Consider the following 27,640-nt stretch of genomic DNA (forward strand, 5'->3'; position numbering starts at 1 on the left):
GTGAATTGGAAGATCGTTTGAAAGGACACGGCGTTTCTCATGAAGATATTTACAAAATTACATTTGTAACAGGCCAGGGAAGTAATATTGTTAAGGCCGTCAGCATATACAAGCGTCTTCCATGCATGGCTCATATTATTAATACAGTCTTGAAGCATGTTCTGAACGACTCTTTTTGAAAGAAAGTGTTCCTAATGTGTTAGCTGTTATCCATTCAGTGAAATCTCTGGCTTCGTACTTTAAGAGAAGAGGCCTATACGGGAGGTTACAACCATCTATGAAACCGTATGTTTGCACTCGGTGGAACAGTTATTTTGACTTGCTGCAATCAGTTCACTCCCAGAGAGATGCTAAGAGAACTATTTTAGAGAAGGAGGGTGCCTCTGATAAAACGCTCGGGTATGATCAGAACATTACTGGCCTGATCATAAAAGCCATTTAAGGAAACCACAGTTGATCTTGAGGGTGATGAGGAGCCGACTTTATATCTGGTCCTTCCGTGGTTTTATGCCTTAAAAGCCCATTGCACTCCATAGTATGATGATGAACAGGTAATATTTCATTTCTTTTAAATTTTAATGTGAGTCTCTTGATATTTAAATGTAAAAATGTTTTCATACTAAATGAGTTTTCAGTACTTAAAGCTTTAGAAACAAACCGGTGGTGTCTTTCTGGAGCAGAAATTTGAAGTCGCTATGTTAAACAAAATTGCAACTTTTTGGTGCCTAAATATCGCACATTAAAGAAACTAAATGCAGGAGAACAAATGTCTGTTTTGAGGCAGCTCGACAAATGTGTGCTCAAGGTAAGATTCCGTGGTTATTTCTTCTTCATTATTATTATTATTATTATTATTATTATTATTATTATTATTATTATTATTATTATTATTATTATTATTATTATTATTATTATTATTATTATACCTATGCAAATTAGATATTTTTAATATTCTAACATTACCATAAAATGTCGATAACTTGGGTGGATATATCAGATACCCAATCAAAATAGACAAGAAGTCCTTCTTCAAATGAAGAAAATTCAGTGCAACGTAAGAAAGCGAAATTTGACGATTGGGCAGAAAATTCGCCAATGATTTATGATGAGGACAGTAGGTACTTGCAAGAGGGGTTTATTATTGACGAAAATATACTGTGGTGGTGGAAAAATAATTCGCACAGGCTGCCCCGACTTGCCTCTGTAGCGAAAAAAGTGCTTAACATACCCGCTACGAGTGCCTCCAGCGAGAGGGTCTTCAGCTGGTCGGGAAATTTAATCAGCAAAAAACGTCCCCGTCTTGATTCGCAAAGACTTATGACCTCGGTGACACACGCAAACGATAATGTGTCCATGTATTAAATATTGGTATGCAGTATGCACAGTATGAGGCAACCACAAACTAAGAGAGCAAGTGGTAAAATTACACTTCTAAACTGAATAGTTTTATAATTATTTCTTTTGGTTTTCTGGGGAAGGGGTTTCTAAATTATTAAATGTATTTCAAAAATGTTACCTACAAAATTAATCTTTTTAAATATATTTATGACCTATACGTACATCTGCCTCTAATTTTCTCGAATAATAATGAATACATTATATTTATGGTCATATTTCCATCAACGGTCATTATGTTTATTTAAATATCGAAATATTCTGTTCAGAGAACCTACTTTTTACTAACTATTTTTGATAGAGAGAAATATTATTTGTTAATTAGTTACATAAGACGTCAAAACTACGAAATAAATTTCAACATAACTTTGTAATGACTAACATAATATTAAATAACCATATAAAATAATATTTGTGTTGACGAATCCTATATAAATTCTGGCATATAACAACCTCTTTCCTGTCTGCATTCATGCGAGTCTCATATCAGCACAATGAACGAGCAAACATCCATTAACGCAGCAGGAATAAGAAAGCAAGCAAGCAAGCTAACCTGTAGCCTGCCCAAGTTGGGCTAAGCTTGATCTGGCCAGGAGTGCAGCAGCCTGCCTGTACTGTTGTTTACGTGCGGCTAGCTTGCTTGCCTGCTCTCCAGGCAAGCATGGGCAAGCTAAATGCGGAGTTTGTACACCTCTAGGTACAGCCCCAGCATTTGCCTGGTGTGAAAATGGGAAACGACGGAAAACCATTTTCAGGGCTGCCGACAGTGGGGTTCGAACCTACTATCTCCCGAATACTGGATACTGGCCGCACTTAAGCGACTGCAGCTATCGAGCTCGGTAGGTAGATGTTAAAAGTGCTGCCTAACTCTAGGGAGAGGTCCTCTTCATGTTACAATTAGATATTTCATTCTTTCTACTTCATTCTGTCTTTCCCATTCTAACTGAAGCCTGGCTTTCTCTAGGTCTGTTATACCTGTTTCATGTATCCCTTGTATAGCAGCTCAGTGTGCGCCTTTATGGTAATGTGAACAAATCGTCTCCAGTAAACTTTTACCATTTAAGTGAAATAATTTCCCAAATGATACATTAATTTAAAGATTTTTCTGACCTTCTGGGTGACTTATGATTTAATTTGATATAAACATGCTGATACATGTCTTAGAGGTGAAGCTTCCATGGTGTGTAGAATTATTTAGTTTATTTTCCGGGTTGAACCGTGTTGTTGTTTTCTGTACATTACGTACAGCAATTACATACGGGCTGCCTGGGAGACTGATTACCTCGGATTGAGTAGGGGTATTTAATTCGCCTTGACAAAGAATACTACAATGTATTCGAAACGTCGGCAAACTGTACGTGATGTACAGAAAACAACAACACGGTTCAACCTGGAAAATAAACTAAATAATGCTGATACATGCTTTCTGACTCTTAAGTAATTATTGTGAGCATTATTTTCTGTCTGAACTTCGAATTACTTGCTATTATGATCAGTCAAATTGGTGCAATTCATGTCATGTCTGTTTTTATCACATATTCTTGTTTCTGTCATAGTAGTAATGACATTCAGTAATTTTGAACACGAATTTAAATGTGCAGTGCTGGCTGTCATATTGATGCAACTGCCTCTTCTGGGATTCTAGCTCCATTTCTAATTTTTTTTAAACTTTATTATTAGCATGACAGGTTTATTCTTGGTGCCGATACATGCTTTCTGGCTCTTAAATAATTATTGTGAGCATTATTTTCTGTCTGAACTTCGAATTGCTTGCTATTATGATCAGTCAAATTGGTGCAATTCATATCGTGTCTGTTTTTATCATATAGTCCTGTTTCTGCCATAGTAGTAATGACATTATTGCCTTGGACCGTGCACTCTTTGTCTAACTTCCTCTTTTTTTCTTAGTTCAAATGTTTTACACTTGTTCTTTCTGGGGTTATTTTAGCTGTTATATATGCAGGATAATCTTCAAATACAGTTGGTCAAAAACATTGTACTTCAATTTCTTTATTTTCAGTACAGGGCAAAAAATGGATTCAAGAAAAGTCCACCCACATACAAAAAAAGTTCTTGAACCAAAATTGGTACCAAGGCGTATCTAGAAATAGCACTGAGGCATTTCTGTCTGAGCTCTGAATGCCATGAAAATATGTGAAGTGAAATCCCTTTTATTATCCCGCTCTTACTCCTGCAGTATGGCACACAGCAGTATACCATTGTAGCTAATAATCACCCATGACAACTAAACATTATTACTTCTGGATACATATAAACATGTAGAATAATCAGAACAGTGAAACACAGTTAAAATTTGGAAATCTGCAGGCATATGTACTAGGTTCCTGAAGTGTGATACTTATTTGATCATAGCAAATGAATACGAAACTCATTCACAATGATATACACTTCCTAAAAACAGCATGTAATAATGGAAAATGTTTGCCTATTGTCAAGAGTGACATTCTGCTAGCGCTCCTGTGAGAAGAGCTGTTCGCTGTTTAGCATGGAAGTGGAGGCAAATGGCAAGGGGTTATGAGCATAGGAGGGTGGATGGTACAGCCAAACTTTCAGGGCACATTCCTCACACATAGAAGAAGAAAACATGTTATATGGACATAGGTCAAATGCTTTATTTCCATGTTAGAACTCATTTTCTACAACTCTACATTAACCATGTTAAACACACAGGAGCAGACACACCAGCATACCAGACGAAACTCTTTCTTACAGTAAATATTCAAAATGCCCTCTGTTAGCATTGCTACATTTATCATCCTGCAATTCCATTGAATTCCGGATGCACTGATGTATCCCTGGAGTATTGTGTACGCACGTCCTGAAAGTTTTGCCATGTCTTATTGTTACACCGTGTCATTAGGCAAAGAGCCACATAAGTTGGTTTGCAATAAACGATATCAAGTAACATAACAGCCATAAAGATAAAATCAGTTAATCGATTTTATTTATCTATTTATTACTGTGACAATTACCCACTACAGTGCCAGTCATCTCTTGCCGTAGTTACCATCGGCCACTTGTAAATAAAGTTGTAGTGAATTTACTATCTAACGTGTTTTTCATTTCACTCAAAGTCAGACTTGTGCCAGACGTTGTCACGAAAACCCAGCAGGACAGTCTTTCACTTGTCCCAGCCCATATTTTTTATATAATTTTATTGCTTCTAAAATTGTGAATGCATGGTGTTATGTTATTGCTTTAATGCATGAAAGGTCAGTGGCATGTTTTTTCTGTGAAATAGGAAAAGTTCGGTCCTCTGGCACGTGTTGTTTTGTTTTTGCTTCTTAGTTACATTATTAATAATGCCACACAACATACGATTACTGTAGTTAGCAAGCAGACACTTATTGATTTCCTCATACTCACTTGAGGAGGTCAGCGAGGCAGTCTAAATTTACATTATTCTTTTGTATAAAGCTTTATTAATTGTGCATGAAAGTGTATAAACATGAATTCTGTGTGACAGCCCCAAATAAATTGTCTTTCAATACGTAAGTCATATCCCACCTAAGTGTTGCTATTGTCAAAGTTGCATTTTACTAGCCTTTTCACATGGACTTGATGTATATTTATTAATTCTTTTAAAAGGTGTCATATTTCAGCAAAGGGAGACTTATCTGATCAGTGAGTGGTAGTGTTCATTCCTTTTGTGCTTCAAGCTTAATCCTGCCTAAATTCAAAGGAACATTAACTTAGTGGATCTTTACATGGGATCTCTGTTGCTCAGTGACGTGTAAAATGACTGACTGAATTGTGTAATTGTTTATATTCTCACCTGTTGTGCTTAAGATTGATGAATTGATCCTGACACAATTGGTTGGCAAGATGGTTTAAATATAGAGCCCCGTGTTAATAGATCGTTATTGATATAATTTTTAGATCTTCGAAATCTATTTTACACAATCTTGTAGTCAAATCGTAAGTACTGATGTCTATGTTTATTATGTCTTACCAGCATTGCTTTGGTTGCTCTCATAGGTATTAACTGTGAAAATCAAATTTGAAGACAAAATTTGCGAATGTGCCTGGTGCTGAACGCACATAATGTCCGTATCGTATCATCATAGGGGTTTCTCATGCGTTTTCTCCATGATTTGTTGACAAATTTTGTCATTACTGATGTGATCCGTTAGGGTGATGCTCAGTACAGGATCTGCATTTCCACAGCATGTAACTTGTGGTCACTGTTTTTTATCACTTGGCCAGCATTCGACCCCATATTATGTACCAGAACATACTACCATTTGGCATATCTTTGATTTCAGTAGGGTTGGTATTCACTAGTCACAAAATACAAAAGGTGGTTCGGGATCTCTGGGGACGATGTTTGAAGGATAATTAGCTTATGAAGAGCCATGTCTCCACCAACGATCATGCTCAGTTGGGGAGCCACCATTTCTAGCTATAGCCCGACAACATAATTTCCATTGCAGCAGACTTTTTCGCACAGCTGGCATGTCTATCTTATCCCACTCCTCTTGACAGCTTTCCAGAGGCCATTGATAGTGTGTGGAGTCTATTTCCTAGGGCCCTTTTTAAAAGTACATATAAAATAAAATACAAAGTTTATTCCACCTACTCAATACTATACAATAATTGCAATGTTTATAAATACATTACAGTATATTAACAATATTTTTAAGAGTCCAAATGCACAGAAGTCCATGGGTGACCCATCGGGTACCTTCACCGGAATGTCAGCAAAAGGAATTGCACAGATTACAGTTTCCATCTCCATTCTCTCTAAGAACAGACTAGTTGAATGAGAGGTATGGCTGGATGCTTTATCTTGATGTACTGAACCCGAGTGACTTAGGCCCATAATCAATCATGATTTGATCGGTAAAATAATATGGTACATTTATTGAAATACAGAGGAGTGTATTTGAAAATATTTCGTTTAGGTAATGTCGAAATCAGAGCGAAGGAAGGACGACAGACTGGAGCCTGACGGATTAGCTCAACCCGACAACTTTTAGCTACTTCACAGCAGGGAATATCATTAGTTGGCGTACAAGGAAATACAGAGTCCACAAATAAGTCTTGGTCAGGAAGAAGAAGGGGGAGAGTCATACAAAGAAAACCCACCACATGAGTAAGACCTTGGGATATTTTTGGTAGGACGGAAATTCCATGACCTCATGGAAAATTACAGCGGCTGAGTGTACGTTCGCTAGCCTAAGTTCGAGCAGGTGGAGATTTAAATCACGTGACCGCTTGCCGGCCAATAGTAAAAATTTGATGGGAGACTCAGTGATACCATCTTAAGGAATGAGGGATGAGATATTTTCGTAATTACAAAAGTATTCAGTAATAAATTAATATGAGTACGCGGATGGATGTAATGAATTTATTAGATGTCACGCATGGAAAAATAATCAATACTTATTGGCAAATTAATTAAATTGAAGGCTGGATTTCTTGGAAACCGGACAGCTTGAATCTCATTGGCTGAAAGAAGACCACGTTGTCAGAGACGCTTACGAAGGCGCGAAATGTGAGGAGCGAAATCCACCCATATCTCCTAAATCTGTGATCACCTGGAGTTCATATTTTATCCAGCAGATATGCTAGCGGAGTGGATTAATTTGATGTAAATTTTAACTTCCAATTCGGAGTGCAAGTACCGATATTAAAAATCCACCCCCTCCCTAAGGGGCATGACGTCAACAAATCCGCGGGAAAAAGGCTTCATCCATATATACGGAGCTGAATTGACGGTCGCCAGCACACTTGTCTTGAATCGTTGGAGCTGAATTGACGGTCGCCAGCACACGTGAATTGAATATCGGGAGTTGAACTGTTGGTCGCCGGTAACTTAGAATTCTACGGACGTACAGTCATTTAATGGCGCGAGCATCCGCCGGTGTTTGTAAAATGTGATCGCGCTCAAGCATCAGGAATTAGAAAATGTTAACGTAGGACAGTGTTTGTCCTTTGTGAATAATCAGTGATGTAAAGTAATTATCCTGCAAGAGAGTAGTATAAAATATATCACCATAAGTACGTACATAATAGACTGTGTGACGAACAGTACTTTAAGGAAGTAGTAGCCTGTACTTAGCTATACCGAACCGATGTCATGAACACGTCAAGAATGCCGTATAAATCGGGCGTATCGCGACGGGCGAAATAGTTGACACCTCGTCGTACGTGTCCAGGTCCATTGTGCGGTAGGTGGACGAAGATTAAATAGTGTAAATATATTAAATTCTTGGGTCTAGGATAGAAATTTGTTGTATCCAAATTAAAGTATACAGTGTTAACGTAGTAAATGGTGAAGGTTTGTGGTAATCAAGATATGAGTGTAAAATAATAATGTGCCAGGAAATCTTTTGTGAAACTACGCCATCAAGGATGGAGGAGTAAAACGCAGAGAGGGGCTGGATGAAGCCTCTCGTCTGCAAAGCTGCAATGGAATACCGATAACTAAGATGAGTACTAAACTGTAAAATATATTTGGGAAATGTTATCGTGATGGGAAAAATGGGAATAATTTGATCATACTTGGTTACCTTCTGTAACAAGATGGGTCGCTTAACGACCCCATCCTAAATTTGTAGCACGGACAGTAGTAAATCATAATAATGTAAATAATCGGGTCTTTTATGTATTCAGTTTGTTGGAGATGTAAATTTGTATATATAGTGTAGTACGTTAAGTCATGCATGCATTCATATTTTCTTTGTAGTCGATAATTTTCTTTACATTTGATTTTGATTATGCTAGTTAAATAAGACCCGATATGTGCTTTTATGTTTTGTCATTTTAACGAGCCATTTAATGACATGGAAGGAAAATCCAGTTTCGCCATACCAAGTGTGTTTTGTTGAAATTAATATGGTCATATTTTCAAAGTGAAGTTGTTAAATTTGTGAGATGCGATTAATATAATATTTCCAAGTAAATCATATCTGGAGTGATTAGTGCCAGAATAAATTGAATTTGTAAAAGGGGTTATGCGTTAAACATATTAAGAGTGGACTACCGTATTACAGGCGAAAATATTATTTTTTTTAAAATAATAATAATAATAATAAATAAATAATATAACTATTTTTTTTTAGAAGATATTTCTTTTTTAAATATGATTTGGAGATAATAATAATTCATGTGATCAAGTGTTGAGTTTATTGGGAATCATTTAATGACATGATGTCGTTTTTTTTTATATTCGGAATTAAAGTGCGTGATAACTTAATTTGATCGATTAATAATATTGAAATGTAGATCGGTGTTAATAATCCGTACATGTTAATGAACGTGTGGTTTAAATTACGGTCCAAAATTTTTTTTTTACGTATAAATGTCGCGTTTTGAAGTTGCGATTCATTAGCCGGAACATGTAGTGCTAATATTACGAGACCATGATTGTCAAATTTTGGTAAATATAATTTCAAGATGTTACGATTATTTGTGGAGAATGAACTAAGGCATAGATCCAAATGAGATAGAAAATGTGAAAGAATTTGCAGTCAGATAATAAAAGGTCGTACGATGTCCGAAATGAATAAATAAGTCAGTTGATAATTCTGTGAGGAATAAATAAATGAATCGAGGAATATTGAGATAGAGAGGAAAATAAATTCCGTACGAGAGACACTTAGGATATTGATATGAGTGTAAAATGTACGGGCAGTGTCACAGAGAAATACTGAGTTACGCAGCGGGTAGAATTCGAACCCGTGACAGCATGTACGAAATAAATAGACTGCACAGATATTCGTTGAGATGCAACGGATCTAAGGATAATGAGAGTTCAGATTCCACAGAAATGGTCGTATATTGTATTCATTGTAATAACGAGTGAGGACAATCATGATGTCGTGATAATAATAATAATAAATATTGCAGATAAAGGATTGGACCGCCTTAATTAAATGAGCGTTGATAACGATGTTAAACGGGAATCTAATTGAGAATATGCAACCGATAATAATAACAATGTAAGGACGATGTTAAATCACCGCGGTCGGATTAATAATAATTGTCATAATAATAACAGGAATGATGTCGTTGGTTGATCAGTGAAATGTTTGTAATTGCGACCGATATCTTAATATATATGTTTTGGCGGAAGTGACCGGTCCATTAATAATAATAACCTTTTAAGTGACGTGAATAATAATAATATCTTGAGTCACCTATTAATTAATAATAATCATAATCACGAGAGGGATATAATGATAATAACAGTAATAACCATTTGTGTTTGCATCCCGCATAATAATGATGATATTAATCAAACGTGACAGTGCCAGGAACCGTTGAATAATAATAATAATAATAATAATAATAATAATAATAATAATAATGATAATTTCGAGGATGATAATTTTGTGGATTAAATTATTTGGTGACGATATCCCTCTATTCGTATGTTGAATAATGAGAGTGATAATATTAGAGTCTTTTGGTATCTTTTTATTGTACGGTTTCCGTATGGGACGATGTGACAGTCATACTTGCGTGTTTGTTTACTTCGCTCGGGATGCGGGGGGGGTCACTGGCACGGTATTTCCCACCGCTTATCGTTATCTCATCTGTGTCAGTAGTCTACTGAGGCTAACTGGTGACAATTCAGATCACATGTAAATAAAATGTAAATGCTAATTCATTGGTATGGCATCAGCTGGATATCGTAAGATAGGAACTGTCCGTGGAATCCAGTTTTCGCACTTCACGAGAAACATTACCCAGTCCGAGTACCGGTCTCGGAAAAATGTATATAGCCGGAGTACATCATCTTAGTTAAATCGGGAAGCCGACCGTAACATGGGTTATGCTCGGGCTCCCGATAGAAGGAAGCTATATCCTTGAGTAACGGTTCGATTCAAATGGAATCGATCCGTAAATTATACCTCCAAAATGTCATTTTATTTCAGAAGCAACGCAGCAAGACATTGATACCACTTGCGGTATGGCAAGTGATTTATATATGTAACATGTGTGTAAATTCAAATATTGTTGCCACGTGTATCAAAGTTTTATACGTCAAATGGCGTAATAAACCGCTCCTTCTGGCAAATTATTTCAAAGGAAACCACTCTCATAATCTTTTTATTGTAGTTAGATAATGCCCTTTTTAAAGTAACAGTCACTTCCTAGTCCTATCATGGAGTCCTTAAATTCAAGTTACAATCGAGCCTTCCCCCTTTTAATTTTAAGTTGCTCCGTTCATCCCCGTGTTCTATTATGCCGTTATATTTATATTTGATGATTTAAATAATGAACCGACACCCCTGAGATAAATGCTAGTCTGGGACTCGGGAGGTGGACGGGTGCAGTACCAATACCTGATTTTTCGCCCTCCCATACAGTGTTGGGATATCTGTGTTGTAAATGGGTGTTAAAACCTTTTGCTGATAATATGTAGAGTTCACCTTCTAATTATTAGCAACATGGTGAATGGTTAACTTGCCATTGTAGCAGTATCCAGCGATAATCATGAAAGCCCATGGAAAACTTTCCTGGCATTCTTTATACAGTGTTTGATAATTTTTTTTTTGTTTCTAGGGTGATAGTAAATTGAGCAGGGTTTGTTACAGTCACTTCATCTAATGTCACTACATTTTTCCATCTGTCCCCTGCCAGATAGCCCTCATATAGCTTTCTTGCATTAGTGCAACGTTCTGAAATGTGACGAGGCAACATATTGTGAACTTGGCGTTTATGCTGTTTTTTTAATTGCAGGTCCTTGTTGATTATGGTGTTAACTGTTGAAACAGACATCCCCAACTTACTGCCTCAGACAAGGGCCTTGACTTTCCTCACCACTTCTGGTGTATGGCTGGTAGCTGGACCGAGCTCACTAGCTGCAGTCGCTTAAGTGCGGTTAGTATCGAGTATTCGGGAGGTAGTGGGTTCAAACCCCACTGTCAGCAGCCCTGAAGATAGTTTTCTGTGGTTTCCCATTTTCACACCAGACAAATGCTGGGGCTGTGCCTTAAATAAGGCCACAGCTGCTTCCTTCCCACTTCTAGCCCTTTCCTGTCCCATCGTCGCCGTAAGACCCATCTGTGTCCGTGCGACGTAAAGCAACTTGCTGGTAGCTGGTCATGGATTTGCCTGTTTTACCCCCTCTGGAATTAATCCCAGTCGGCCTTTGCTATTCAATACAGCACTGATCCTGTTCTTTGATATCAAGAAATCACGCTTCATGCACATTCCTTGGATTGCAAAATAGCTATATTTAGCATCAGAAAGAGCTGTTACATAGCCCTTCCAGTAAGGGTCAATCCGCTTCAACATTCATTGCAGTTAATGTCACGAAACTCTTCTCAGTACTGGGGTGAATCATCGCTCCCCGTTTTGAAGTGTTCAAATTGATAACATCGCCGCCAACAGCCTTTAAACTTGTCACCAGGGAGCAATCTTCGGTATCTCTGTGACTTCTTTTCACCATGTCCAATGCCCATTTATACATTCACACACTTCATTCCTGATGCCTCCATCACTTTAAAGTTAAGGCTCAAGGTACCTTAGGCTGACAGCCTTGGCTAATTTCTCCTCTTTGACTTAGATGGTGTTGTTACTCGAGTTGATTTGAAAGTAGTCACTCTTCTTGATGTTTGGATCCAGGCCATACTGGGAAAAGTTCCCATGTATTAAAAAAAAGTTGCCCTTATTTGACCATGTTACAATAAATAAACGAGTAAACATTTTTCACAGCCCTGTTAAAAGCATGTATAGCAATTTGCTTTACGTCGCACCGACACAGATAGGTCTTATGGTGATGATGGGACAGGAAAGAGCTAGGAGTGGGAAGGAAGCGGCCGTGGCCTTAATTAAGGTACAGCCCCAGCATTTGCCTGGTGTGAAAATGGGAAACCATGGAAAACCATCTTCAGGGCTGCCGACAATGGGGTTCGAACCCACTATCTCCCGAATACTGGATACTGATTACATAAAATCAGTTTCATGGTCCGTATCGCACTTCAATAGATTCACAATTAAGTATTTATTATTTTCCACCTAGTTGATACAATGATTGCTTAAGGCAATTTAATGGTTAAAAGTGGTACATGTTTCGTATTTTATCAACATCTTCAGCCACATAACACTGTTTAGATGAAAAATATATAAAATTGACAAAGTAATGCTTAAGAGGAAGTGTCCTTAAAATTAACATAAGATTGACAACATTAAAACAAACAAACACTCAAGAGAAAATATATAAATTGAAAGCAGTTGTCAAGGAAACACTTGTACAATATTCCATAGAGAATATGTCCTAAATGAATGTTCTTTTCTTAATAATTCATGAAAAAAGGTCAAATTATAAATTATACAGTTTATAAGTAATTGTCGAAATGAAGAAAACCAGATATCACAATGTGGTTCTTATTATTAATGCACATGAAAATATAACTAATTCCTAGTTGTCAGTTCTTATTAAGCCTGCTTTCTTTTGGAACAGTAACTCCTGTCATTCTTTCACAGTCTTGTGTCTGGTGTAATATTGATGATGTGTTCTTCCTTGCTCTTGCACCTGAGGAGGTGGAGGAGCGAGGGATATAGGTGTGTCAAAAACCTCCTTGCTGCCACCTATAGCTTCAACTGAGGAGGAATAAGTTGTAGGGCTATCTGTAGATGGAGAAATTCCAATTCTTTTTTCGTGATCTTTCTCAAGCATTTTCAAATATACTAGAATTTGATAATATAAAGGATTCTTATATTCTACAGCCTCATTAAGGTTATCATGTTTCTTTATAAGTTGGTCTAGATGAATGTATAGATCTTCATATGTGTTCATTAAGCTGCCCTTCTTTAATTTCTTTATGATGGTCAGGTCTTGTTCTATGTTGGTAAATTTATGACCTGTGGCAGTCATGTGTGATCCCATAGCTGAGAATCTTCTATGTTTTTCAGCATTCACATGTTCCAAATATCTAACTTTAAAATTGCGGCCAGATTGTCCTATGTATGTATTCTTGCATTCAAAGCATGTGAGTTTATATATTCCCGAATCAAAAAATTTATCTTTTTCCAAGAGATTTATTGTATCATGGTTGAAAATACTATGTTTCATGTTGTTATTGGTGGAAAATGCAATTTTGAAATTTTTTCTCTTAAATAAATTTGTTATTATGTGTATGTTTGGATTATTATATGTGAACTTGATGTATTTTTCAGTTTTACTAGGTTCGATTGCTAATTTGGAATGCTGCTTCTCCGAAAATTTATTATTTATTTTATCAATCATGTTATTGTTGAAACCATTCAAGAGGGCTTGTTGTCGGATAAACAACAGTTCTTTGTTCCTGTCAGATTTGGATAAAGGAATACTAAACGCTCTGTTAACGTAACTATAATATGCTGATCTTTTCTGTGCCTCAGGGTGGAACGAGTTGTTCTTGATAGTGGTCCGTGTGAAAGTAGATTTTCTGTGTATTTTGAAAGAAAATCCTTTTTCTTCTCTCATTGTGACTATGTCCAGAAAATTCAGTGATCTCTCTACTTCCTCTTCTAAAGTGAATTTGATATTGGAATCCAAATTGTTCAATATATTTAAAACTTTATTGCTATCGGTAAGTCTGTTATCTATTATAGTGTAAACATCGTCCACATATCATGTCCAAAAATCCAAACCCTCTATTTGATTAATAATTTCCGTGTGTTCCAAATATTCTAAGTATATATTAGCCAATATTCCTGATGCTGGGGCTCCCATTGAGAGTCCTTTTTGTCGGTAAATTTTATTATTAAATGTAAAATAATTTTGATTTAACACAAATTTTAAAACATTAATAAAATCTTCAATTTCTGGTATGCTTACTAATTTGTTCTTCATTAAATTCTTCTTAATGATTCTGATAGTGTCTTCTATCGGAATGTATGTATACATGTTGGTTATGTCAAACGAACATGTCGTGTGAGATGATCCAAGTTTAAAATCTTTAACTAGATTGCAAAAATCCACTGAGTTTTTGATAGGTGTTTTACAATGAAATACGTATTTACTTGATAAGAAATTATGTATAAATCTAGAAGTTTTATAAATGGGGCTATGTTTGAAATTTCTGATAGGTCTAATCGGTTCTCCTTGTTTATGTAATTTCGGCAGTGCTCTTGCAGTCGGGAGTCTAAGGTTCATATTTATTAATGTTTGCACATCATGTTCATTAAACAAGAATGACGTGGTTTTTAATAGTTTTTTAAGATCCCTCTGAATACGTGATGTCGGGTCTTTATCAATTGTACTAAACGAATTGTTATTAAAAAATGTTTCTGTTTTATCAATATAAACATTTCTATCTAGGGCTACAACTGTTCCTCCTTTATCTGCTTTTGTGATAATCAAGTTATTTAGCTTGATTTTTTGCTTCAAGTTATTAACTGCCTTGTTGGTGCCTCGAAGTGATAGTAAACCTTTTACTAAAATAGGAATTTTCTTCTTAGCTTCATACCTAAATAACTTGATTATCACAAAAGCAGATAAAGGAGGAACAGTTGTAGCCCTAGATAGAAATGTTTATATTGATAAAACAGAAACATTTTTTAATAACAATTCGTTTAGTACAATTGATAAAGACCCGACATCACGTATTCAGAGGGATCTTAAAAAACTATTAAAAACCTTGTCATTCTTGTTTAATGAACATGATGTGCAGACATTAATAAATATGAACCCTAGACTCCCGACTGCTAGAGCACTGCTGAAATTACATAAACAAGGAGAACCGATTAGACCTATCATAAATTTTAAACATAGCCCCATTTATAAAACTTCTAGATTTATACATAATTTCTTATCAAGTAAATACGTATTTCATTGTAAAACACCTATCAAAAACTCAGTGGATTTTTGCAATCTAGTTAAAGATTTTAAACTTGGATCATCTCACACGACATATTCGTTTGACATAACCAACATGTATACATACATTCCGATAGAAGACACTATCAGAATCATTAAGAAGAATTTAATGAAGAACAAATTAGTAAGCATACCAGAAATTGAAGATTTTATTAATGTTTTAAAATTTGTGTTAAATCAAAATTATTTTACATTTAATAATAAAATTTACTGACAAAAAGGACTCTCAATGGGAGCCCCAGCATCAGGAATATTGGCTAATATATACTTAGAATATTTGGAACACACGGAAATTATTAATCAAATAGAGGGTTTGGATTTTTGGACATGATATGTGGACGATGTTTACGCTATAATAGATAACAGACTTACCGATAGTAATAAAGTTTTAAATATATTGAACAATTTGGATTCCAATATCAAATTCACTTTAGAAGAGGAAGTAGAGAGATCACTGAATTTTCTGGACATAGTCACAACGAGAGAAGAAAAAGAATTTTCTTTCAAAATACACAGAAAATTTACTTTCACATGGACCACTATCAAGAACAACTCGTTCCACCCTGAGGCACAGAAAAGATCAGCATATTATAGTTACGTTAACAGAGCGTTTAGTATTCCTTTATCCAAATCTGAAAGGAATAAAGAACTGTTGTTTATCCGACAACAAGCCCTCTTGAATGGTTTCAACAATAACATGATTGATAAAATAAATAATAAATTTTCGGAGAAGCAGCATTCCAAATTAGCAATCGAACCTAGTAAAACTGAAAAATACATCAAGTTCACATATAATAATCCAAACATACACATAATAACAAATTTATTTAAGAGAAAAAATTTCAAAATTGCATTTTACACCAATAACAACATGAAACATAGTATTTTCAACCATGATACAATAAATCTCTTGGAAAAAGATAAATTTTTTGATTCGGGAATATATAAACTCGCATGCTTTGAATGCAAGAATACATACATAGGACAATCTGGCCGCAATTTTAAAGTTAGATATTTGGAACATGTGAATGCTGAAAAACATAGAAGATTCTCAGCTATGGGATCACACATGACTGCCACAGGTCATAAATTTACCAACATAGAACAAGACCTGACCATCATAAAGAAATTAAAGAAGGGCAGCTTAATGAACACATATGAAGATCTATACATTCATCTAGATCAACCTATAAAGAAAAATGATAACCTTAATGAGGCTGTAGAATATAAGAATCCTTTATATTATCAAATTCTAGTATATTTGAAAATGCTTGAGAAAGATCACGAAAAAAGAATTGGAATTTCTCCATCTACAGATAGCCCTACAACTTATTCCTCCTCAGTTGAAGCTATAGGTGGCAGCAAGGAGGTTTTTGACACACCTATATCCCTCGCTCCTCCACCTCCTCAGGTGCAAGAGCAAGGAAGAACACATCATCAATATTACACCAGACACAAGACTGTGAAAGAATGACAGGAGTTACTGTTCCAAAAGAAAGCAGGCTTAATAAGAACTGACAACTAGGAATTAGTTATATTTTCATGTGCATTAATAATAAGAACCACATTGTGATATCTGGTTTTCTTCATTTCGACAATTACTTATAAACTGTATAATTTATAATTTGACCTTTTTTCATGAATTATTAAGAAAAGAACATTCATTTAGGACATATTCTCTATGGAATATTGTACAAGTGTTTCCTTGACAACTGCTTTCAATTTATATATTTTCTCTTGAGTTTTTGTTTGTTTTAATGTTGTCAATCTTATGTTAATTTTAAGGACACTTCCTCTTAAGCATTACTTTGTCAATTTTATATATTTTTCATCTAAACAGTGTTATGTGGCTGAAGATGTTGATAAAATACGAAACATGTACCACTTTTAACCATTAAATTGCCTTAAGCAATCATTGTATCAACTAGGTGGAAAATAATAAATACTTAATTGTGAATATACTGGATACTGGTCGCACTTAAGCAACTGCAGCTATCAAGCTCAGTAAAAGCATGTATAGACTACATCCTGCTTTAGAAACAGGAAGGAAAATAACTGATATATGTTACAGCTGTACCAGATACATCATTTGAAGGAGATCAGAGAGCAGCAACAGCCAAATTCTGCCTTGGAGAGATTAAAAGACATGCAAGACATAAAAGACATGGAAAATATGTGAAAGTGGAAGAAAGGGAGATTTTCAGAAAAAGTTGAAACAAAGAATGCCAAAGGAAGCAGCTAAGAGTAAAGAAGAATGGATATATTTTAAACCAGCTATGGTGAAATGTGCAGAAGAAACTTGTGAAAGAACATTGAATGGAAGAAGGGCAAAGAAATGTCAAGGTTGAATGATAAGGCTAAAGCTGCAGTTGAAGCTAGGAAAGGTGGATGGGGAAAAAAAAAAAAACGGAGGAAAATAGGAAAGCTGAGAATGAAGTGGAGTATAAGATCATGAAAAATAAGTGTGAGAATAGTACAAGAAGAGAAAAAGAAATGTTGGCTTGACTTTGCAGACCTGCTACAAGAAGATGTACAGTGAAACAAGATGGTGTTTTGCCAATGGATAAAGACCAAGAAAAATCCCAGCATAAACACTAACTTTATTAAAAATGAAAAGGGCTAAGTGCTGACGGACCAGCAGAACATACTCCAAAGATGGAAAGAGTACTTTGAAGAGTTAATGTAAGTAGCTGTCCTGTGGAAGACAAAAGAGACCCAATGATGACAGTTAACCAAACAGTGGAGCTGGAAGGTGTACCTTTAATATGGAGTCTGAGTGAGCGGTAAGCAGGATGTGAAAGAGGAACAGCAGCAGGCATTGACAAGGTAACACTAGAAATTATAATAGCATCAGTATCAGTGTTTATTCAGTGACTGAACAGTTTGGTTGGAATAATCATATTCTTATTATTACTATTATTATTCCTGGTCTTTTTCCCAATTAATTGGGGCCATACTTGATATGGATTTGGCCATGTTTCACAGCCAGATGCCTTCCTGATGACAATCCTATGCTGAAGGCAGTGTGAGATTTGTGATCTTATCAGAGGGAGGGATGCCTCCTAATGTGAGTTCACTCTCAGAATTTTAAATATCTATTTCATGCCTTCTCTGAAAACTGGCTTACAGCTGGGAGACCACACAACAAAACTTACACGCGCACACTTATCACAGTATTAAAAGAAGTTAAAAACACAATGGTTCCACCTGATCATTACTGTTTATTTGCTTAAGGCAAATTAAAAACTGTAGAACATGTCTCATCTGCTTTGTAAGACATCTTCAGCTATGTAGACTTATTTCATAATTAACAAGGGCACATTCCTGTTATCTTAATGATGAAAGAAACATTAAAAACATTAACAAAAACATTTAATTTTTTTAAACCATGGTAGAGTGCTGGCCTTCTTAGCCCAACTTGGCAGGTTCGATGTCGGTCGGTCGGTCACTTGCTTTCTTGGCTTACGCTGCCTGAACCGTCAACGATAGACACCAAGTGTAAGTGTACGAATTGTAGAGCATAGAAACCTCTACAAAAAAGTCCATGATGGTATCTACCTATTTCGAACCGGTTGCCCTCTAGAAGCGATTTTATGTTATAGTCCGCGGTAAAGAAAAATAACTCCTTAAGATTAAATAAATATTTCGATATTATCCTCAAACTCCTCATCAAAATAAATTGTTCGACCTCCTCCACTATTTCATAAGGATTACAATAACCTTGTCAGGACATTATTTGCTTGAATGGTTCAGAAGTTATGACCATTTTAGACTGTAGTGGTAATTCGTTCCCTTTTGTCTGCTAGCAACTTGCCTCTACCTCGCCGCTTGGAGCGCTGCAGTCGCCTCGGATGAAAAATATCATTAGAGCTTCGCGACTGTATATATTAGACTGTGATTATACTAAAGAGTATGTGTCATGGAAAAATAGAGCTGGAGGAAAGATGCATTCATGGATGGAAAGGGAATATAGTACATTAACTATTCTCACTAAAATATCCTGTTAACAAAAAGAAAGTTAAAAATTAAACGTTTTTGCTAATGTTTTTATTGTGTGTTTTTTCATTAAGATAACAGGAATGTATCCTTGTTAATTATGCAATAAGCCTAAACATAGTGTATATAGCTGAACATAGCAGAGAAAACATGTTCTACAGTTTTTATTTGCCTTAAGCAAATACACAGTATCGGTCAGGTGGAACCGTTGTGTTTTTTACTTCTTTTAACAGTGTATAACTTCAATACGGAAAATGTGGATGATTGCTTGCCACTTATCACAGTTTCGCATTACCTGTCTGCAGTCTAAAATCTGTAAAACCAAAGTCAACAATGAACACAGGTACAGAGTAGCAACTTAAGCCTGGACCATGGAAGCATTATGCATTGATGACCTGCTGATAAGTTCTGATATATACTTCTATGAAACAGATAGAGAGCAGCAACTTACCATGTAAGACTGCATGGACAGAATACACATGAAAGAAAAACAAGAGTCCAAAATTTTCAGCTGCAGCCTTCGTCAGTGGAGGATAGAATGATAATGGCCATTGTTGGCAAGTAGATGTTATGTGAGGTGAGGGGAGTGGGCAGACAGAGAGATAAGAAAATGGAAAAAAAGGAGCATGTTATCTAATGTTAAGGCAGGTGCTTCCCTGGACCTGAGCACCAGTTGATGTCCCACTTTGGAATCTTTAAGGGTGAGAGGGTGGGAAGTAGGGAGTAAATGTGTAAGGACTTCAACTGTGAAACATTCATCAAATGTGGTTTGATGGTGTCTGGTGTGAATAGGGACAGGAAGATCTATGCCGAGGGTATTGCAGGTACTGCGATGGCTGCATATACATTTAGGTAACAAAGTGAAGTAAACCAATGAATCCACCTAATTGGTACAATATGTTTTTTGCCTTAGGCAAATTTACATTTCAGTAGTATATGTTTCGTTTTGTAAGTAAACATCATCAGCTACAACATGTTTAGGTGACATAATTAAAGTGTATAAAAACAAGTTCTTCTCATATTAGTCTTAAAACATTCACAACACCATAAAAACTTTGACTTTGTTAAGCCTTGAAGGGAATGAGGGAAGGAGGGTGCGGGGAGGTAAACAAAATTAATTATATCTAGTCTTAGATTAAAAACTTATTGCCTAAAACACTTGTGATGACATATCCAAATATTTTTAAAAATATTGTCCTCATGTTAGCATGCGATCTGAGATCTACTGAGAAAAAGTTATTCCATCTTCTCGTTGAGTCATGCCTTGTTTAAAAGATTCTGAGTAATATACATATGAAGAAAACTGCTGATGTTTGCAGTAAAATTTGACACTTCATTGAAGAAAAGAGAATGGATATCATGCATTTGACTGTGTTTATTAGGTGGTTTGCAAATTGATTCTAATATTGGAAGTGTCACTCTTGCCTACATTTCTCAGGAATAGCTCTTAGCGTTGCCCCAGAAACACGATGGGGAAGTTGCCATATGCCATGTCTTATGTAAAGACCGGGTTAGGGAATTTTAATTTTAATGACAGGCCCCCTTGCCTACTGCCAGTTACAATCGAGTTGGGGAGTTTTCATTATAATGGCAGACACTCACTCTCCACCTGCCTTTTTAAATCCTTGGAAAGACTTTCTCTGTAGTTTTCCCAAAGTCTTAAAAGATCCACCAACAAGACAGCAGCACTAATGCAATAAAGTGTTTTTAAATATACATCTGCATAAGTAAAAATTTGAAGGAAAAATTATTAATGATTAATAATTATGGTTTACTATGGAAATATATATGGGATAACTGGTGTACGTATAGATACAATGTAAAACAGTTCCGTAAAGAACAGCGTGTTTCCAAGACATATCGCTAAAATTTGAGAGAATGTTATGAATGTGGAAGGCTGTGATTAAGCAAGAGTTAAAATGATCTCTGTTATATTATATTAGTGCAGTATCTTACAGTGAACCTCCTCTTTAACAGACCTAGACAGACAAGAGCCATCCTCTCTCCACAGCAAGTGTCTACAAGATCCCATTCAGCTGCGGCTGGGTGTACATAGGCACTACAAAACACAGCATCGCCACACGACTGAAGGAGCGTAACAGACATAGCTGGCTGTGACAGGCAGAAAGATCATCAGTCAGTGAACACTTGCTGCTAGCAGGCCATGACATATAGTACAGCGACACCAAAATACTGTCAACTACTGTATCATATCACTCCTGGCTACAAAGGGAAGCCATTGAAATCCTGAAGCACACCAACTTCAACCATAAGGAGGAATCTGAACGGGTAAACAAAGCCTGGTTTCCAGTCCTGAAAGCCTTAATTCCTGGAGGACACGATGGCCGTGGTAGAACAGAAAAAGCAACGGGTAATCAGTTGCCTGTCTCTGCCAAGGCAGGTCGACCTTTATTGGGCTCCTTAATGCTTCAAGAACAGCCAGTAACAGCCAATCAGCCACTGCCCCTCCAGCATGGTGCACCAATAGGAGAGTAGTGCACCATAGCCTGCACTATATAATGAGGTGGAATTGAAACACCACTTCATTCCACTGTGAGCTTCGTTGCTAACAAAGTCAGTCGGAACCCTTGATAATGCCGAACGCAGTCTTCAGTGAAACGTCGAGATATTCACATGCTCCTGGACCACTGCCTACAAGCCCGGAAAATACTGACATGATTTGTAACGCTGGTCGTGAAAGCCTCAATTGCTGTAAGAACTGCATTGTTTTTGCATTTGTTTTGTTCTTGCCTTCTCTCAAAAAACCTTACCTGTCCATTGTGAACCATGGTATGGATATATATCTTTTAAGAATTTCCATGATCCACATCCATATGTGATTATAATCTGGACCCTATTAATGAGGAAATAGGGTATTAGCTAATTGAAGTATGGTTTTTTGATATCCAAGGCCTTTCCTCATTACCAACAAATCTCAATACATACATGAATATTTTTATCTTTGTTTATTAGTATTAAAACTGGTATATTACATTAAGTCAGTGTGAAATGGCATAAAAATGTACATATCATGCTCTCTGGTATTACTTTGCAATTTTATTGCCTAGTTACTTACTTTTTTTTTTTTTAATGAGGCATTTGTCATCAGAATTTAATTATTAGTTTATGCAGGGAAAATGAGACTAGACTCTTATTATTTGTATGGTTACAGTTAGAGCTTTTAGAGGATGCTTATTTTAGAGGATTTTTTATGGAAGTGCTTGTATTTTTATGAGATTTTTGTGCATGCAGGAGAAGTCCCAACTGGAGCGAGAACTGGGTGTGCTACGAAGTCGTCTGGATAAAGACTTTGTGTCACGTTATGAGTTAGATCAACTAAAGAGGAGCTATGAGGCTGCACTGCACCGTGCAAAGCATGAAGCTGAGATGATGGCACGTGATGATCTCAGTGCCCGTCTTCGCCAGATTAATGCATACATAGAAAAGCAGGTATATTTTAGATTAACCATCGTTACAGAATTATCTTTAATGAGTATATATTCGTGTATACAATCCATATTAAATGTTGATTCACTATCCACATCATACTTATTACTGCTGTGAAATACAATCTTGTTAGGTGAATGACTTTTTTTATGCTAAGGAAGTTTCAAGTAGAATTAAACTGAAAAAATAAAATATGGTTACCCTAACATGTGTATCATCTTCTTGATTTAGAAAAAAATAATGCTTCTCTCTGAAAATGACATAAGCAGATAACATTGTGATAAGTAATGGAAATGTTATGACTTAGAAGACTTTGAATGTACCTATTTTTCCATTTATTGAGAATCATTTAAATGCTTTTAAGCTTTGTATAGAGAGTTAGTAACATGAATAAGAACACATAATAGGACAAACTTCTCTTTTTAACATTTAGCTTCTTCAGTCTGCCAAAACTAATTTTGAATAAATAAATTTATAAACTACCTGAAAAAGAAAGCATATGGTAACAGAATTATACCTGAAAAAGAAACAATTAAAATAGAACAGCATGTTTTTTTCTTGAAAGGGCATCATCAGATCACAACTTCTTTAAATTTCCTTTTAGATTTTTTAAAATTACTTATGAATTGATTACTATTATTGTGAACTGTAAAACCATTTATGTTAAAGCTTGTGTCCACTCTTCCAGTAATTGTTCAAATGTTATTATAACTTAATGGTGTACTGCTCAAGTGGTTCTTCTCCTCACTGGTTCGCCTAGGAGTGTGGTGTCGCGCAATTTACTAGCACCGGACTTGCACCAGCTGGCTTGTTTACTGTAAATTTCTGTTATGTCATGTTCCGGTGATGCCATGGGTCTTCCTGGAGTTGTGATTTATTAATGTTAAGTAGTTCATTATCTTCTTCAACATTTTTGATAAATGCTGGTTTAGTTTTCTTATTGCATAGTGATAAAAATTTTGTTTTTGATTTATTATTATTATTATTATTATTATTATTATTATTATTATTATTATTATTATTATTATTATTATTATTATTATTATTATTATTATTATTATTATTATTATTCGCTAATCGGGCAATTAGTTGACGAAGAAATGGATAAAGAAATTACAATGAATGAAATTGAAATGGCAGTAAGAAAGATAAAGAATGGAAAAACTACTGGAATAGATGAAATTTCAGTGGAGATGATAAAGGCAGCTGGAGCTGTAGGCCTGCAGTGGACATATCGGGTTCTCAGGAATGTCTGGGAAAATAAGGAGGTCCCTGAGGATTGGCAAAAAGGAATAATCATCCCAATTTTCAAGAAAGGTGATAAGAAAGTTTTGAAGAACTACAGGGGAATTACTCTAATATCCCATGTTGCTAAGATAATGGAAAGGATACTGGAAAGTAGAATAAGGTTGAGGGTTGAGAAGCAGATACAGGAAAATCAGTTTGGTTTCAGAAGTGGAAGGTCAACAATAGAGCCAATTTTCATTATGAGACAACTAATGGAAAAGCATTGGGAGTACGGGAATGATATGGTGATGACATTCATTGATATTGAAAAGGCATATGACAGTGTCCCTAGGACGAAAGTTTGGGACAGTCTGGTGCAAAAAGGAATTGGACAGGGATTAATAAAAATGATCATGGCATTGTATAAAGAATGTTGTAGTTGTGTGCAAACACAAGTTGGCAGTACAAGTTGGTTCAAAATAACTAGTGGGCTGAGACAGGGAAGTGTTCTATCACCAATCCTGTTTACAATAGTAATGGATGACATCATGAGAACAGCAAAAGCAGCATATGGAGGAAGAGAAATGAACATGATGTTATTTGCAGATGATATTGTGATTTGGGGAGAAGATGACAGAAAGGTTCAAGAACAATTGAATGTGGTGAATGGGAAGATTGAAGAATGTGGATTGAAAATAAGTGTAGAAAAGAGTGAAACTCTTGTTATGACTAGAGGGGAGAAAGAAGGGAAAGGTCAGATTAGACTTGCAGACAAGCCCCTGGAAGTAGTGGAAACATTTAAATACCTGGGGAGTGAATTAATGGAGAATGCTCGACTGGATGCTGAGATTAGTAAAAGGATTCAAGCTGGAAGTTGTTTCTATCATAGTGTAAGAAATATGTTATGGGACAAAGATGTGCCAATGGAAGCAAAGGATACTATGTACAAGATGTATTACGTACCCATAACAACTTACGGAGCAGAAACTTGGACAATGACAAAGAAGGATGAGAGTCGAATACAGGCAGCCGAAATGAAATTCTTGAGGAGTATGATACAGAAGAGTAGACGAGACAAAATAAGGAATGAGAAAATCCGGGAAGAAATTGGAGTGGAAAAAATGAATGATAGAATAGAGAAGAGCCGACTAAGATGGTTTGGGCACATAAAGCGAATGAGCGACGAAAGAATGCCAAAAAAGGTGATGGAAATGCAAATCCAAGGAAGGAGAGGCCATGGACGACCACGATTGAGATGGAAGGATACCATCCAACGCAGCATTATAGAAAGAAACCTGGACTGGGACACAGTGTTGGAGGAGGAGTGGTGGAAAGACCGAAGAAAGTGGAGAGGAACCATATTTGCCCCTACCCGGCTACAGCTGGATAAAGGGAAATGATGATGATGATGAATCGGGCAACTAGGAACCACAATAAGTTGCATTATTCATTCTGGCATTCATGCAATTTTAGTTTGATGCAGTAGGTTTTAATGAAGGGGCCCATAGACGGGCAATATTATTGCCCAAAATGGATTGTACAATATATTGTTAGCTGCCCACAGACATACAATATTATTGCACAACAATCGGGTTTGTGCAATAAATAGAATCCTGTGGATATAATATTGCTGGTTGTGCAATATATTGTGCAAAAGCGGTCATAGACATACAATATGCGTGGCAATATATAGTGAGTCCATGCCAGTATTTTGTTTGGTGAACACTCTTTTCTGTATCACGCTGCCGCTTCACTTCCTTCCGGAAGTTTGTACGCAGAGAACTGACTTTTAAAAAAAAAACTTCTTGCTTGTCGGCGTTCGGGTATTTTTCGCGATTTTTCTTAATAAGCACTTCGTTCTGTTCGCCTTTTTTTAACGTTATTACTGTAATCTTTTCTCTTAACGTCCCGTAGAGCTGGAAGGCTTCGATAAGCTCCAAAATAAACTTTTTCACTACCTGTTTGTCTGCCATCTCGATACGTTCTCATCCACATGTTGATACCAACTTGCGGGAGGACGCGATATTGCACAATATTGCCAACACACAACACAGTATTTTGTGATTTGCGCAATATATTTCAAACTCTTTTGATTTCGTACAATATATTGCACAACCCTTCAATATTAAATACACACTATCAATTATATTGCACAAACCCTGATATTGCGCAATAATATTGCACGTCTATGGGCCCCTTTAGATCTGTAGCAGCACTTGGGGCTTTAATTTAACAAATTATAAAAGAAAACACTTGGAACATTAAATTAAATTTAGAATCGTTAAAACCATCTCATGAAATCAAAATTAAACAAGGTAAAATACACGGAAACTAACTGCAGGATGAGGACAGCGAAAGGAAGCCTACGAGGTTGTGGATCGAAAAACTTTTGTGGCCGAAACTTCGACCAAAGTATAATTGAGTTAATACCTACTTATAGTAAATACTTATTTATTGTAAAAACAATTATGAACACTATCGGTAACATAAACTCAAAATAGAAAAACAAACCCTGATGTAATTATGTTGCAATCTTACAATCTTGCCAGTACCGTACTAATATTCATGTAAAATACATTTAATGTGAAGTGACCACCTTCATCAAAGAAATAAAAATACAGGTCATAGGAAAACATGTTAAAATGAATCAGAATTACTGAGTTCAAGCTTAATGAAAAATTAATTTAAGTTACAAAACTGTTAGAAAAGGCTTGCCTCGTGGCAACATGAAGATTGATGTAAGACCTCATTACACCATTGTAAATTACAATTAATTTCTGATAGAAAAATTGATGGGTAAACTCCTATGACAAATTAAAACGTGAAACAAAATACAATTAAGTTACATTAGAAAATTTAAGATTTGCTTACCCCAAGAGAAGGCAAGATCTCCAATGGAGCACAGAGTTCCTGGACAACACATCCGCTCTACATGATGCCAAAGACAGAATTCAAACACCCTGTGACATGCTTCCCGAAGGTAGCTTGTGCAACTGGAAGCAGCCCCTCAAAATTAATGACCATTGACTGCACAGGAGCTACATTTCGATTTATTTAAACCAATCAAATTTAAATGTTTAATTGGATACTTGTTAGGAAACCTCTCGAAGCTTGTATCTTGTGCAAGTCCCAGAAAAATTGGCACATGCAGTACAGGTTGTCCCACAAATTTAGGGCTCAATAAAAAAGTTAATTTTGGGGAGGAAGGAGCACACGACACAACACTGACATCTTAATGCCGTTCTCAATTGGAACATCCATCATGCATTGAAGTATTCCATCTTGACATCTGGTTTTGCTGATACCGGTGTAGGGCCGTTAACACCGAACATATGCCAACACCACCTAGCACCGCCTTACAGTCCAACCATAGCAGTCTGGTAACTTTCAGCTCAGTTCACCCATCTAGTGAACTGACTGGAAAGCAAGACAGTGATGCATTGCTCACGATGGCATAACTGCAGCAAGCTGGAACGTAACACACAACCAGCAGAAGGAGGTCTCCACACAAGAACAGCACCCAAAAAGGTTTGGAAGACAAGAAGCAACATTATGAATTAGACTTGAAGGGAGGTCACTTCATAATACTTTCTACTAAACTATAATGGTAGTGTTGTTCTTAAAAAGTTAAAATTTATAGAACTTGAATTAGCTAGTTTAATACATGACGTCTAGCTCCACAGAGCTACCACGCCCTTCTCTCACTGAGGAGTCCACCATCTCTGGGGTAAGCAA

At 36.2% G+C, this 27,640-nt stretch overlaps 1 protein-coding gene across 1 annotated transcript in view; it reads left to right on the forward strand.

The window, feature by feature from the left end:
• LOC136857458 (uncharacterized) overlaps positions 1-27,640 on the forward strand; it is a 374,657-nt gene that overhangs the window by 305,343 nt on the left and 41,674 nt on the right. The window contains exon 21 of the mRNA XM_067136132.2: positions 22,484-22,681. Coding sequence (XP_066992233.2) covers positions 22,484-22,681 — 198 coding nt within the window. The remainder of the gene's footprint in view (positions 1-22,483; positions 22,682-27,640) is intronic.

The sequence above is a fragment of the Anabrus simplex genome, chromosome 1, assembly GCF_040414725.1.
Source record: "Anabrus simplex isolate iqAnaSimp1 chromosome 1, ASM4041472v1, whole genome shotgun sequence".
In the NCBI taxonomy this organism is placed as follows: domain Eukaryota; kingdom Metazoa; phylum Arthropoda; class Insecta; order Orthoptera; family Tettigoniidae; genus Anabrus; species Anabrus simplex.